The sequence below is a fragment of the Leucoraja erinacea genome, chromosome 5 (assembly GCF_028641065.1).
Source record: "Leucoraja erinacea ecotype New England chromosome 5, Leri_hhj_1, whole genome shotgun sequence".
NCBI classification, from domain to species: Eukaryota; Metazoa; Chordata; class Chondrichthyes; order Rajiformes; family Rajidae; genus Leucoraja; species Leucoraja erinaceus.
Window position 1 is genome coordinate 70,661,188 of NC_073381.1, and position 16,980 is coordinate 70,678,167.

The 16,980-nt window shown below is 43.9% G+C and overlaps 1 protein-coding gene across 1 annotated transcript in view; it reads right to left on the bottom strand.

Moving 5' to 3' along the window:
• Window positions 1-13,688, bottom strand: part of faxcb (failed axon connections homolog, metaxin like GST domain containing b) — a 64,485-nt gene extending 50,797 nt beyond the window's left edge. The window contains exons 1-2 of the mRNA XM_055635869.1: window positions 12,951-13,688; window positions 8,113-8,248 (exon numbers count right to left, since the gene is read on the bottom strand). Of these exons, the coding sequence (XP_055491844.1) occupies window positions 8,113-8,248; window positions 12,951-13,210 (396 nt within the window). The 5' untranslated portion in view covers window positions 13,211-13,688. The remainder of the gene's footprint in view (window positions 1-8,112; window positions 8,249-12,950) is intronic.
• Window positions 13,689-16,980: the final 3,292 nt, after the last annotated feature.

The window sequence follows — 16,980 nt, forward strand, 5'->3', positions numbered from 1 at the left end:
AAGGAAAACGTAAAGTAATGCATGGAACATCTTCCACAGACCTGTTGAGTTGCACCAGCACTGTGTGTGCTCTTTGTATACCATTGTCAGCATTCATTTTTAGCAAACATCGACTAAAAGGGATTATTATGAACTCTTTCAGTTAGATACATTATATTGGGGAACAAAGAAATGAAACAACTATTTTGAGTCATCCTTCACTGATGAAGACACAGAAACTATTCCAGAAATAGTCAAGAATAACAGGTTAATGTGAATGAGAACTGAGAGAAATTAGCGTCAGTAAGAGTTAGTATTATCAGCCCTTAGCCCCTGTCCCACTTACGTGTCCTTGGCACGTTGAGGCGCAACGGTCCCGCGTGACTTCATGCGTCCGCACAGCCATCTGGAGCGCGTGACGTCATTCTAAGATGGACACAAAATGCAGGAGTAACTCAGCAGAACCGGCAGCATCTCTGGAGAGAAGGAATGGGTGACGTTTCGTGTCGAGACTCTTCTTCAGTCTGTAAGAAGGGCCTTGACCCGAAACGTCATCCGTTCCTTCTCTCCAGAGATGCTGCCAGTCCCGCTGAGTTACTCCAGCATTTTATGTCTATGTTCAATTTTCTTGGCCCCGCTCTGGGAGTAGAAGTGGGGGCGGATCCGGACCACAACGGCCGTGAGCTCCAGGCCGAGTTCGACGATCGTTTGCCTGCTACTGCAGCTGTTGGAGGTGAGATGTTGAGTCGCGCCATGGTCTTGGGCCTGTCCCACGTTGGCCGTCAGTTACGCGACTGGCCGTTGGCACGCAAAGATTTTGTTCGCTACATAATTTCAGAGTGCCGCGCACAACTCCATCCCCTCTGCGCTTCTCAGTGGGACCAGCCCCGCGCAGCCACACGATGCCCGTGCAGCCACACGATGCCCATGCACCTCAACGCGACAACGAGATCGCGTGATTTGCGTGCCAAGGACACGCAAGTAGGACAGGGCCTTTTGAGATCAAAAATTGACGAATCCTCAGGATGGAATGACCTTCGTTGCAAGGGTTTGAAGGTGGTGGCTAAAGTCAGTGGATGCAATAGTATTCATCTTCCAAAAGTCCATGGATTCTAGAACCATTCCCACAGACTGGAAGTTAAAAAATATAACCATACTATTTAAGATACAAGGTTACCTTAATATCAGAAATAGAGAAATGCCTGAAATTGGTGCATTTGGCATTTCAAAATACCTTCAATGATGGGTCATACAAGACGTTAATAAACAAATTAAGGTGGTTTCTATAAAATTGTCACGGAATGTGGAATTGGTATTACAAGTGAGCATTCAGGACTAACGACCTATTTGTAAAAGGGGATGGTCCAATTTTGCCTGTACCAAGATCCATTTGCCACGATTTTGCCAATACTTCAATCCATTAATAACATATTTTCATTTACTGCTTCCATGTACATGGCCCACAATGTTGCCTGTGTATGTATCATTGGCCGACTCATATATGTGGCTTTACATTCTACTGTGAGTAGTCAAGGGGCCAATAAAAAATCCTTGTGAGACCTTGTCAAATGCTTCCAGTTATCCCTCTTCTGTCTCTTGCTGCTCAGTTCCCTAACCATGTTAATAATTTTGCTGTATTCCATGAACACCAAATTTAGACAAAACTCTAAACTCTGGGGGAATTTATCAAAAGCTTCCCGTGGCTAGATAAATCCCACTGTATGCGATCTTATTTATTTATTTTTTTTATTAACCCATTTTGTCAAGTATGATTTATACTCTGATCAGCTAGAAGCCTTTAGGTGCTCGTCACTATTTTAAATTGTAGACCTGAAACACTTTTCAACAACATCTTGTCTATAATATTCTCCTCGTCTTTTTTAAATAGTGGACCAAAATGCCCATTTTTCCAATTTGTACATTGAACAAGTACATGGATAGGAGAGGTTTAGAGGGATATGGGGGAAAAACGCAGGCAAATGGGACTAGTGTAGATGGAGCATGTTGGTTGGCGTGGGCGGGCTGAGCCAAATGGCCTGTTTCCATACTGTATGATTCTAGGTCACTAATTACAGGACAGGAACAGGTCCTTCAACCCATGATGCTTGTGCCCACCATGATGCCAACTTTAACCAATTCCATCTGCCTTCACATAGTCTGCATTCCTCCATCCTCTGCTTGCTCAAGTGCTGTCTATATGCCTTCTATCCATTGTCATCGTATCTGCTTCCACCATCTCCCCAGGCACATTTTAGACTCCACAAAAATCTGCCTCAGCCATTTCCTTTAATCTTTCCCCCCTCTTATTTGACATTTCCTACCTGGAACAAACAACTGACTATCTAACCTATCTATGCCTTTCATAAGTTTGTATATTTCTATCAGGTCACCCCTCTCCCCCCACCAAACTACAGACTCTGGTGCTCCGCAGAAAGCAATTCAAGTTTGTCCAACCTCTCCTTGTAGCTAATACTCTCTAATTCAGGCACATGTTGGTGAATCTTACTCTTTGGAGGAACTGTCACCCAATGGCGACATTGATTTCTTCTTTCCTAATGGTTTGCTTATCTTATACTTGTAATAGTGCACATTAATGCCATTTGGCCCATCAAGTCGGCGCAGGCTCATTTGGCCCATACTCACTCTCTTTATTTCCTGGTATCACTGTGTCTTAGTGTCTCTCATACAAATCCATCAACTTCTCTTTCTTTATGTTGCCATTAATCTATATTAGGGAATAATTTCCAGTTGCCAGCTAAATTATCAGTATGCCTTTGAGATGTGGATGGAAACTGGAGCAACCAGCTGTTTTTTTTTCTCTGGCAAACGTCTACTGCCCTTTTGGGATTAACTGATTGTGTAATACTTTCATATTTTTTTTTAAAACATCTTCCACTGGTCTTTATCCATTAAGAAGATTTGCCCAATTTAACATGAGACAGTATCTATTTTCCTACTCATCAGCCTTTCCTAAACCTACAATTTTATTTGCAATTTCATGTTTCTCTCTCTCTCTCTCTCTCTCTCTCTCACACACAAACATTATGTGCACTGTAATAGAGCATATCAGTTAGTTTATGGCAAAGCCACCAACAATTGAGCATTGATTTCAGGGTAGGGGAATCATAGACCAGAGGACATTGGTTTAAAGTGAGAGAGGAAAGAATTAATAGGAACTTGAGGGACAACCTTTTCACACGGAGGGGAGTGGATATATGGAACAAGCTGGCAGAGGAAGTAGTTGAGGCAAGTGCAATAACATTTAAATGACATTTAGATAGCTACATGAATCAGAAAGGTTTAGAGGGATTATGGGCCAAACATGAGTAAATGTGATTAGTTTAGATCGGACATCTTGGTCGGCATGGACAGGCTGGGCCAAAGGGCCTGTTTCCATGCTATATGACTATATGACTAAATCTCTTTAGTAGAACAAGAATATTTTGAAAATTGCCTTAAGTAGCAAAGGTTGCTGCATGAATCACAGCTCTCGAACTTAAAACAATCATGGATTTCAGTATTTTCAAAAGGCATCTGATGACAGCTTTACCTTTATCCTTCGAATTTTAGGAGACAGTAAACTTAATTTCCATTTTATTTATATTTATCCTTTCACAGGATGTAGACATCTCTGGCAATGCTAACATTAATTATTAATCACAAATTGTCCTAACCAGTGGAGGCAATTAAACATAAATCACATTGGTGGGTCTGTAGTCATATATAGGGCAGGCTAGGCAACAATAACATATTCCTTTCTCTTATGCACTTTACTTAATCAGAAGAATTTTACAATAATCCTGCAGTTTAATTCTAGATTATTTAATTACTTGAATTTCAATTGAAAGTAAATTAAATATAAATTAAAAGGGTGTCAACAATTATGGTGAATTGGGTTGAGAGGGAAAAATAGATCAGCCATGATCGAATGGCGGAGCAGACTCGATGGCACTATGACCTAATTCTAAGCTGATTGACCTAATTCTGTTCCTATGTCTTATGGTCTTATGATCTTAAATTTCTCAACTATCGCAGGTACTATCGCAACTTTTAAGAAACATATAGACAGGTAGATGGATAGGATACGTTTAGAGGGATATGGGCCAAACGAAGGCAGGTGGGACTAGTGTAGATGGGACATGCTGGTCGGTGTGGGAAAGTTGGGCTATAGAGTCTGATTCCATGCTGTATGACTCTATTATGTATCATTATGTTATCATAAAAAGTCTATTTGGTTCAATTTCAGAGGACTTTGCTGTTGGTCCAGTAACTTAACCACCGTATCACTGTGTCTGAGATTATAATGCAGCAAATAAATGGAGCAACCTTGACCACAGAACTATTCATGGTGTTTAGCTGTACAATTCCTTTCACTTGGCCTTGCTTTCACTGTGTTCCAAATCAAAGGGCCAATGTAACAAAATTGTATTGTGCAAGAACAATGCTCTGCATCTGTACTGTACACTGCACAATGACAATAAATTTGAATCTGAATCTAATGCAAAGTAGAGGAAGACCCATGCAGAACATCAGACAATCAGGAAAGACAGATGTGGCTGTTATTTGGGACCGATCAGGCACAATCTGGTTTGAATGTTAAAGGCTTTTCACTATCATTTCATGTGGTGAATTATTGAAATCTGTACATCATCCACTATTTCTTTCAGAATTAACATCAACTCTGATTTTATTTTAATTAATGTGCATAGAACTGTGTTATATTTTACAACACAAAAAATATCAAGTTTTTATTTTCCAGAAATATACTTGCGCTTCTGAAATGTAGTTTCAGGCAATTTTCTTGAACGTTTTTTTCTAATGACTATTTCTGAATACAAAATGACTTTTGACCAGCTCACTGGTCCTGAAATTAATTTTGAAATAATGCTAGGTCCTGAAGCATTAAGATCTCTGAAGATAAACCCTGGACAAGAAAATGTAAAATAGAGCAGTACGAGGCCAGTTGGACCCTTGGGTCTGCTCTGCAAAGGGTGATCTAATGCTGACCACAACACCACATACTCATTTTCTTCCCCTACCCCTTGGTCCCCTTGTATTGAAATATCTGCAAACTCCACTACAAAAAGAGCGATGACTCCACGTCTGAGGTAGAGAATTCCAAAGACCTTAAGACCATAAGGCATAGAAGCAGAATTAGGCCATTCGGCCCATCAAGACTCCTCTGCTTTTTGATTATGGCAGATCTATTTTCCTTCTCAACCCCATTCGTCTGCCTTATCCCTGTGACTCCAAAGAGTCGACTCTCTGAATGATGACCCCTGTCTGAAATGGGTGACCACTTATTCTAAAACCATATATCTTCATTCTAGTTAGCCCCACTAGAGGGGAACATGCTCTCAGCATTCACCCCATCAATCCCCCTCATAGTCTTACATGTTTCAGTCAGAGCATCTGTCATCCTTCTGAACTCTAACCAGCTCACTCTTTCTTCATACGTCAATTCTTTATGGCAGGAATCAACCTTGTGAACCCTGCCTGCACTTACTTCAATGCAAGCACATCCTTCTCCAAAACTGTGCACAGTGCTCAATGTGTGGTCTCACAGTTACCCAGTGTAGTTGCTTCAGTACCTCCTCAATTTTATACTTTGCTTGCCAAATAAAGGCCAACATATCATTAGACCTCTTAATTACTTACTGTATCTATATCACTACATTTGTGTCTCATGCACTAGATTGCCCTTTTTAGGCAATGGCATATTGAGCAGAACTTAACTGAGTAGATATTTGCCCTGGGCCCTGCTGCTAAGAATATTCAATATACACAGAATAACTGGCGGAATAAACTATGAATTACGAGCTACCTGAAATATATATTGCAAATTTAATTTAAAAATCAAGGATATGTTTTAGTGACTCAGGTGGGGCTGCTTGTTTCGCTCGGTTTTTCCTTGCGCGCGTTAGTTCAGCGCTGACCACCGTTGTGGCCAGGCGTGTCTAGAGAACCTGTATACTGGAAACCAAACTTTTGAATAAAGATCTGTTGGAAACTTCAGTTGTCGTTCTTCAGACATGACTAGCCGTCATTAGACAGAAGAATTCTGCAGGAAGAGAGTGTTCCCGCAGAATCGGCCAGCACGAGGCAGGGCGCACTGGCCTTCAAATTGCCTGCCTTTTGGCCTGATCAACCTCAGGTATGGTTTGCCTATGTTGAGGCACAGTTCCACCTGCATCGCATTGTAGCAGACGATACTATGTACTTTCATGTGGTGGGGGCATTGCCGCAGGACTGTGCCTCGAGGCTGTTGCCTTACATCAGGGACCCGCCGACTATCATCACATACAAAGAGCTGAAGGCCCTGCTGTTCCATGCTCATGGTCTCAGCCGCAGAGACAGGGCAGCAAAGCTGCTGCACATGGACAGTGTCGGCGACCGTCGGCCATCCACCATTATGGCGGAGATGTTAGCCCTGATGGACGGGCACCGCCCAAGTCTGCTTTTCTAGAGCAGATGCCTGACGAAGCTGATGCTTGCCGGAGCTGATTTCAGCGACCCCCAACAACTCATGTAGAAAGCCGACGACTTGTGGGCACACAGACGGCGGAACGCGTTTGCTTTTTAACCGCCTTCTGGTCACAGCACGGGTGCAACCAAGACGACATCGAGAGGAAGAAGAAGCCCAGCCCAGCGCCGAAGAAGAATGGCCGCGGCCAGTGGTCTACAGCCAACGACGCTGGTGTTGCTACCATCAACAATACGGGCCCCGAAGCCCGAAGATGTTGGAGCCCCTGCTCATACCCGGGAAATGCCTCGGCCGATCGTCCATAGAGGCGAATGCGATCGGCCCAAACAAACGCCTCTACGTCCGCGATCGCCATTCCGGCCACCATTTCCTGGTGGACTCCGGTGCCCACGCCAGCATCCTGCCTCCGAGCGCCCGAGATATTCGTGCTGGTAAGGTAGGACCCGCCCTCTCAGCTGTCAACGGGAGCGACATTTGCACTTACGGTATGCGGACCATGGACTTAAATTTCGACTCCCACGAGTACAGGCGGAAGTTTATCGTTGCTGATGTCGCCGAACCGATCCTGGGGGCCGATTTATTGCATGCGTTCTCCCTGCTAGTCGATGTGCGAGGTGGACGCATGGTCCCCGTGTCGGACCTGTGCCCTGCCAAGCCGCGCAGCCCGTCTACGCCCTTACAGCAACTCGACGAGGTAGCTGAGATCAGCAACCTTTCGCAGCCCTGTTCGCTGACTTCCCTGGGTTGCTCACGCCATGACTCATTCGCTTTTTTCGCGCCACTCTGGTCCTGTTCTGCCAGTCCCTACTGTTGTGCTCGCCCCGCGATTTTGGGCGATTACGCGTTCTGGTCGAACCGTCCGTTTGCCCGTTCGTTTCCGTACCGTGGATTCTGGGGGGGGGGGGGGCATGTAGCAGCGCCTGCTAGCGCATGCAGAGATCGAACCCGGCGTTTGGAAGCCGGAGTCACGTGACTCAGGAGGGGCTGCTTGTTTTCGCGCGGTTTTTCCTTTCGCGCGTTAGTTCAGTGCTGACCACCGTTGTGGCCAGACATGTCTAGAGAACCTGTATACTGTAAACCGAACTTTTGAATAAAGATCAGTTGGAAACTTCAATTGTCGTTCTTCAGGCCGCCAAAATGTGATGATTTTATAACTGTTTCTGGAATATTTCTCCATCCTGCTGGTCTTTATCTGACCAAATGTTGTGTTGCTATTAAAGCTATAACTGTTGCTGCCAACAGAGTAATGTTGGGTACAAGGCAACAGAAGGGGCTCTGTGGTTTTTGGATCAAGGGTTATGTTGGTCATCCAATATTGAGAACTCAAACAGGAATTGAGTAATTTTGGAATTGAGGAATCCACTACATTAATGAAATGGCTCAGGAGGTCATCAACAGAAAGATCAACTATTAGAATGTGCCATGACATATTTTTAGTCATGGAGTCATACAGCATGGAAACAGGCCCCTCAGTCCAACTTGACCATGCTGCATAAAATGCCCCAAATAAACTGGTCCCATTTGCTTGCATTTGGCCCACATCCACAAAACCTTTCCTATCCATTTTGACTGCTGTTTTGAAGAAACTCAGACAGGCAAGCATTACGGAAAGTCAATAGACGGTAGACAATAAACACAATAGGAAGCACCTGGTACGGCAAGTCTGCCATTCGAAGATACGTTTCCATCTTCAAGCAAAAAGGAGACAAGCTAGGAACCTTGCACTCAGGTCGAGAGAACTGATGTAATATAATTGCATCTTTTGAATCCAGTTTCTGCTCCTTCCTGAAAAATAAGAGAATCACTAATTAAACGCTGAAAGAATATTGGTGTTACTAGATATACTGACCTGTGCATGCATAATAAAAGCTAAGATTCAGAGCAAAGAAAGCTTATTTGCTGAGTCTAGCTTCCACAATATAAACCACATATGGTGGGCAGTGTCAAGGAAGCCAGCAATATTACCTGTAGGGGCAAAGGGAGGATAATCCTGCTTCTGGTGAGAAGCAATGGTAAAGCAAGAAATGAACAGCTGAAGTAGACACAGTGCCCTCTGGGGTCTGCTGGTGCAGCTGTTATGTTACTAAATTTAGTCTGGAGGCCTAGGCTAATAACACACACGATTGTTCAAACCAAACTTAATAATTTAATTCCCTTTTAAAATATGTGATTCTTAAAAAAATCTGCTAGCAGAACTAATACCCTTAAAGCTGTATATTCCAAATTTGAAGCCATTCACCAGTGCCCTTGAGGGGAGGGGAAATACCTTAGCTCATCTGGCCTTCAGCCAAACCTATAAATGCCCTCCAAAGAGGTCCGATACATAGCAGCACAAGTAGGCACAACACCACCCGACCAGTGATACCCACAGTTCATGAATGAAAGAAGCAAGTCAGCAATAATCACTTTTCCTGTCTGCTAACGGAACATTCATCTGGCAGATACTAAAATCTAACCTCCTGAGAGTTCATGTTTATAAGGTATGAGCAGAATTGGGCCATTCGGCCCATCAAGTCTACTCCACCATTCAATCATGGCTGATCTATCTTTTCCTCTCAACCTCTTTCTCCTGCCTTCTCCCCATGACCCCGGACACCGGTACTAATTAAGAATCTATCAATCTCCGCCTCCACAGCCTTCTGTGGCAATGAATTCCGCAATTCCATGTGAAGCAATGTGGAGAGCTGCTTCTACATCATTTAAAACTGTATCTTTTGACTACAATAAACTGAAAATTTAATATTTAGCTCCCAATAATCTGACTTGAGACGCAACTCTGAATAAAACATGTGCAAAAAAGTAATGATGATAAAGGAAACAGGCCATTGTTAGCTGTTTGTTTGGTGAAAACGAGAAGCTGGAGCAGCTTGGGTGGGGGAGGGATGGAGAGGGAATGACGGGGTGAGAGAAATCAATATTCATACCACTGGGCTGTAAACTGCCAAAGCGAAATATGAAATGCTGTTCTTCCAATTTGCATTTAACCTCACTCTGACAATGGAGGAGACCTCAGACAGAAAGGTCTGTGTAGGAATGGGAAGGAGAACTTAAGTGTTTAGCAACCAGGAGATTGGGTAGGTCCAGGCGGACTGAGCAAAGGTATTCAGTAAAACAATCGCCCAGTCTATGTTTGGTCGCCGATGTATAAGAGTTCACATCTTGAACAACGGATACAGTAGATGAGGTTGGAGGAGGTGTAAGTGAACCTCTGCCTAACCTGAAAGGACTGTCGGAGTTCCTGGACAAAGTCGAGGGAAGAGGTATAGGGGCAGGTTTTGCATCTCCTGCGTTTGCAGGGGAAGGTACCTGGGGAGGTAATGGTTTGGGTGGGAAGGGACTAGTTAACCAGGGAGATGCAGAGAGAACAGTCTCTGTGGAAGGTGGAAAGGGGTTGAGATGGGAAGATGTAACTAGTGGTGGGATCCCATTGGAGCTGGCAAAAATGTTGGAGAATTATGTGTTGTACGCGATAGCTGATGGGGTAAAAGGTAAGGAGTAGGGGGACACAGTCTCTGTTGCGACTAGGGGGAGGGGGAGCAAGTAACAGTTTTAGAAAGATATGTCACAGGATCAGTATTCCAGAGAAGACTGTACACATCAATAATGGGGACTGATCAAAGCATTAACTTGGGGAGTTGGGTCATTGAGTTGTACAAAACGTTGCAGTATTGGACTAATGTTGGAATTGCAGCATCGTGTGCAATTCTGGTTTCCAAGATATAGGAAGCATGTGATTTAGCTAGAGAGGGCGCAGAAAAAAATCACATGGATGTTGTCCTGGACTGGAGGGCTTGAGGCACAAGGAGAGACTGGATACACAGTGGAACAGCTGGTAGATCTATTGCCCCACAGGTTGTTGGCTGTGTGGAGTTTACACATTCTCCCATGGGTTTCCCCCAGGTACTCCAATTTCCTCCCATATCCCAAAGATGTGTAGACATGGAGGTTAATTTGCCTCTGTAAATTGCCCCAAGTGTGTAGGGGGTAGATGCAAAAAGTGAGATAACAGAACTAGTGTGAACAGATGATCAATGGTCAGCATGGACTAGGTGGGCCAAATGGTCCGTTACCAAGGTGCGTGTTTCGATCGAATAAGAGAATGCACTCCAGAATTCTCTGGAGTTTAAGAGAATGAGGGGTGATTTACAGAAGTTTATAAAAATTAGTTGAGGGGGCACAGAAAGAGTATAAAATCGCAGTCTTTTTTCCCAGGGCAGGAGAGCCAAATTAAAAGGCATTACCTTAAGGTGAGAGGGGTAAGATTTAAAGGGAATCCAAGGGACAGGTTATTCCACATAGAATAGGGGGTATATGAAACAAACTTCCAGAGGACGTGGCAGAGATGGGAACAATTACAGCACTGAAGAGACATTTGGGCAAGTATAACTAGAAATGGACCAATTGCAGTCAAATGGGATTAGTTTGGATAGATAGTCAGCTTGGTTAACATGGATAGGTTGGGTGAAATGGTATCCGATTCCATGCTGCCAGCACCCACCACCGTCTGTGTGAAAAAGTCACCCCACAGATTCCTATTAAACCTTTCCCCCTTCACCTTAAAACCATGTTCCCCTGGATCTCGATTACCCTACTCTGTGTCTACCCAATCTATTCTTTTCATGGTTTTATACGCCTCTAAAAGATCCCCTCTCATCCTCCTGCGCTTTAAGGAATAGAGACCCAGCTGCGTTACCTCTCCCTATAGCTCACACCCTGGCAACATCCTCGTAAATCTTCTCTGTACCCATTCCAGCTTGACAACATCTTTCCTGTAACATGGTGCCCAGAACTGAACACTATACTCTAAATGTGGCCTCACCAAAGTCTTATATAACTGCAACATGACCGCCCAACTTCTATATTCTGACTGATGAAAGCCATTTTGACCACCCTGTCTACCTGTGATGCCAACTTCCAGAAACTGTAACTGCTCTCCTAGATCCCTCTGCTCTACAACACTCCCCAGAGGCCTACCATATATTGTGTAGGTCCTGTTATGTTAGACTTTCCAAAATGCAACACCTCACATGTCTCTGTATTAAATTCCATCAACCATTCCTCAGCCCACCTGGCCAATCGATCAAGATCCTGCTGCAATTTTTCACAACCATCTTCACTATCTGCAATACCACCCACTTTTGTATCATCTGTAAACTTCCTAATCTTGCCCTGTATGTTCTCATCCTAATCATTGATATCGATGACAAACAGTAACGGGCCCAGTACCGAACCCTGAGACACACCACTAGTCACAGGCCTCCAGTCCGAGAAGCAACCTTTCACCATCACCCTTCCTTCCATGAAGCCAATTTTCTATCCATTCACCTATCTCTCATTGGATCCCATCTGATCTAGTCTTCCAGAGCAGCCTACAATGGGGAACCTTGTCCAATACATTGCTGAAAACCATAGATACATCTATAGCTGGTTGCAGCCCTGATTAAATTATAAACCAGCTTGACTTTGTACAACATATTACTTTGGAACATATCCTCATCCTACCAGAAATATTAACTTTTCCCCATTCTTTCCTCCCCATCACCTCTTCAAATGTTTTAACTACCCTGTCGTTTTTTAAACTATGTTTCTCTCTCCGCACATGACCTTTTCCAACATTTTCTGTTTTTTTATTCTACATTCCAGTATCTTAAGGTTAGTACATTGACTTTCAATTATTATCTGGCCTGTTTTGATCAAAACAGTCAATGATTAAGTATAGAAAAACGTTCTGAAATATTTCAATCGATAATAATATTGACAATCCTCGTTTTAAATAGTTTTTTTTGCAATTGGATCACATTCCAAGATTTATTTGACTATAGCATCATATTGTGATCATATTATTTATTGTACTGTCAGTTTATGAGAAGTGTGTGTTTCATTTCCGTGATTGGTGTGGCCAATGAAACAGCCGCAATCACTGGTACCCGAGTGTGTTGACGCGCACACACACACGGACTTAGCGTGTGGTTACATCCTCCTGGAGTTACATTCTCCGGGAGTTTACATCTTCGTTTATAAAAAGCTCGACAATTATTCATTCTGCTTAAGTAAATCGTTCCTAATAAAATAAAACTAGAATAAATCATTGGTGTTTTCTAATACAAAAATTAAATATATTGTGAAATAACTACGTTGCATTTCGTGCTAATCATACTAAATCATATTTAAGCGTTACAATTCGTATTTAAGATATACCTGCATAATTAAAAAAAAAACATTGCCAGTTCTTAACCTAATTCTCAGGCGAGTACAGGACCTAACCTGTAAGCAATCTGGGCCGTTCTAATTAACAAAACAATCTGATTGTTTCTTCTTGTGCATGTGCATGTGTGTGTGTATATGTGTGTCAAGGGTTTGCCATACGATCCACATCAGCTCCTTTCTCCTGACTCTTGGACTAACACCGCTTGGCAGCTTCAAACGTCGCTGCCCTTGTGCCCAGTCTGTACGCCCGGTATATGGAGCATAGATGATGAGTGGTTACCTGATCGCCAGCAATTCGTGCAAGAGATATGCAGCCGCTGCCAGCAAGGCACCTCCGGTCAAGCACAGCGTTTTCTTCCACCATGACTCCGCTCCCAGCCCTGACATGATGCGACAGTAATCTTGCAGAGGGAAAGTAATTATGTATCCATAAAAAGAATAGTGATCATCAGAACCGCACAGTCCCAGAGAAAAGCTCTGATTCCTGCTCAGATCAACTACGCATGATCTGGACGATGCAAAACCAACACCCCAGTACATTCTTCGTTATTCCGATAGATCGGCCCGAGTGACTGCGCCGTTTCAAATAGGAGACAATTGCAGATGTTCGGGGAATTGTAATGATGTTATGCCGATATAAGTTGTACGAAAAGCAAACGTGTAAACACGACTGGAAGATCCGTGGAAAACAAACAGCATATTAGCCTTGCTCCCGGTGCCCGCCCGCCTTTGTCTTCCTGTGTTTTCTTTCCCCTCCAGCTACTCTGTGATGTCATTACTTGACACATTGATTCTGCAAAGACATAAATTGCACTCGCACTCAAAGCATCGTACACTGATTTTAACCCGATGAAAATCGTAATATGTAAAAATCCACCTTGCGCAATAATACACACACTATACATTTATAAAGTACTGCATTAATGTTAGAACATCACATCGTTGCATCCGCTTTAGATGTCCAGTGCAGGAGCGATGAGTACACCTGAACTTTCTCACTGTCCACATCACCCACCATTAAAAGGGTCAAGTGTTATATGGGGGGGGGGGGGGGGGGGGGGGAATTATTATTTACCATTAAAACACACATCCACAAGAAATTTAGCAGGACAGGAAATCTTGGTCCGCTGTCATTTCTCTAAAGGAGTTTGATTTTGTGCCATTTGCACCATAACCCTGCATTTTCTCTTTTAATGTGAATAAGTTTTCCTGACCCGAGGCTCAATTTCTCTAACCATCCAGTTTTCTTATTCCCACCTGCCTTACCCTTCACTCTAATAGGAACATGCATGCTTTGAACACACTCTTAAATCAGTAGGAAATAACTGCAGATGCTGGTTTAAATCAAAGGTAGACACAACATGCTGGATTAAATCATCAGGATAGCCAGCATCTCTGGATAGAAGGAATGGGTGATGTTTCAGGTCGAGACTGTCTGAAGAAAGGTCTCGATCCGAAACGTCACCCATTCCTTCTCTCCAGAGATAGTGCATGTCCCGCTGAGTTACTCCAGCATTTTGTGTCTACCCTCACTCTTAAATCATCCTACTTTCCTAATTTCCCGTTGCCCAACAACAAGCCTCTCCAATCAACTTTAGTATGTTTCCATTCAATACCACAAAGTTGAACTTGCCCCAATGCAGAACCTTAATTGTAGCCCAACTTTGTCTTTATCCATAACTATTTTAAAATAAAACAGTGGTCGCTGATCCCAAAAGCCTCACACATGGACACTTCTGTCACTTGCCCTTCCCAATTTCCTAAGAGTAGATCAAGCTTTGTCCTCTCGCTTGTAGGCTAAGGAAACTGTCCTGAACACATATGACAAATTCAACCCCGCCTAAACCCCCGACACTCTGACAGTCCCAGTTTATATTGGGAAAGTTAAAATCCCCTACCATGCCAACCCTATTAACCATCCAGCTGCCTGCAATATGGCATATTTGTTCTTCTAGTCCCCGTTGACTATTCAGGGCCTATAGTACACTCCCAACATGGTGATCGTCCCCTTTTTATTTCACAGCTCCACTGGACAAACCATATGATACAATAAAACTTTATTCAACCCTGGAGGGAAATTGGTCTGCCAACAGTCACAACGCACAGGATACACGAAAATTGAAATTAAAATTAAAAGTGAGAAAAAAAAGAAAAAGACAAGCGACTGTTGGCTGGCTGCAGTGTGCACCGTGCCCAAACTGGAACAAACGAACAAACAAACAATTGCAGTCTTATCCCCTGGGCTGAGGACTGCGCTGGCCAAGCATAAAAATATCACAAACCCCCTGCTGGACCCTCTGCAGTTTGCATATCGGGCCAATAGATCTGTGGATGACGCAGACAACCTGGGCCTGCACTTCATCCTCCAGCACCTAGACCACCAGAGGACCTATGCCAGAATTTTGTTTGTTGATTTTAGCTCTGCATTCAACACCATTGTGCCAGAGCTACTACACTCCCAATCATTCCAAGTTGACTGTGCCTGAACCCCTCTGTCAGGGGATCACCAGCTTCCTGACAGACAGGAAGCAGCATGTGAGGCTGGGAAAGCACATCTCAGACCCACAAATAGGAGCACCGCATGGCTACGTACTCTCCCCTCTCCTCTACACCAATGACTGCACCTCCACTGACTCCTCTATCAAGCTTCTCATGTTTGTGGACACAACCCTGATTGGACTGATCCAGGATGGGGAGGAACCTGCCTGCAGACAGGAAGTGTCACAACTGGCGTCCTGGTGCCATCGCAATAACCAGGAGCTCAATGCTCTTAAGACGGTGGAATTGATTGTAGACTTTAGGAGAGCTTCCCCCTCCCCTCACCTCACTCACCATCAACAACACCACAGTCACATCTGTGGAGTCTTTTCAGTTCCTGGGAACCATCATCTCCAAGGACCTTAAGTGGGTGGCTACCATCGACTCCAGTCAAAAAAGCACAACCAGAGGATGTACTTCCTGCGGCAGCTGAGGAAGGAAAATCTATCACAGGCAATTCTATAATCTATAATTCTAATTCTATACAGCCATCGTAGAGTCTGTTCTCACCTTCTCCATCATGGTCTGGTTAGGGTCAGCCACCAAGCACGACACCCGGAGGATGGAGCGAAACGTCCGATCAGCAGAGAAGATTATTGGCTGCAACCATCCCTCCATTGACGAACTGTACACTGCAAGGGCCAGGAAGCGAGCGGGCAAGATCATGTCTGACCCTTCTCACCCTGGCCACAAACTCTTTGAATCACTTCCCTCTGGGAGGCGACTCCAGACTGTCAAAACTGCCACAGCCAGACATATAAACAGCTTTTTTCCCCATGAGTAGTAGCTCTACTCAATAACCAAATATCTGTAGCCTCCTTTTGGTCTGGTATTTTATTTAATTCACATGTTTAATCAATAATGTTTTATTATTAATGTTTAATGTTTTATGTATCATTCTTAACTGTCACTATGTCATGTTGTCACTTGCGGGCAGAACACCAAGGCAAAATCCTTGTATGTGAATACTTGGCCAATAAACTTATTCATTCATTCAACTAGAGTTACTGCAACACTTTGTATCTATCTTCAACGTTATTGCCGCTGGGTTGTAGATTACTGATGTGGAAAAAAAGTTGCTTTCCTCTAATTTGATCTACCCTCACCTTGGCAGTAGAATGATGATGAATACTTTATTGTTACATGACAAGTCATAGTGAAATTCTTTGCTTGCATATCCAAGGTATGCAATGGTCACCACATAAAGGGTGCTGACAAAGTTACCTGGCCCAGGTCTTCCTTTGTTCTCCCCTCCCCTCCCTCATGGCTGTCCCCCTCATGCCAGGTCCTCCATTTTTGGAATGGAATACTTTGTCACATGTGGCGAGGCACAGTGGAATTCTTTGCTTGCATACCCAACGTATACAATTAGCGGCCATCTACAGCACTTTCAAAGTTACACAGGACGCCGGCTCCTCTTTTGCCCCCCCCCCCCCCCCCCCCCCAACGGTTCCCCCATGCCAGGTCCCCATTGTCCTTTGTTCTCCCTCCCCATTGTCCATTATTCTTCCCTCTCCCTCATGCTGGTCCTCTGTTGTTCTTCCCTCTCCCTCACAGCAGTCAATCCACCTCCGATTCCAAATTTAAACTATTTCCAGACCAAGGGAGCAATTTCCAAGTTTAAGCATATGCTCAGGATACAGTTAATGATATTGATGGAATCATGATCCGATTCTTCCAAGTAAATATAAAAGTTATTAAACAATGCTGCCTGGAAGATCTAGCGGTGGCAAACAAGAAGACTGTCCACTGTGCAAGAGCCTGGCCTAACA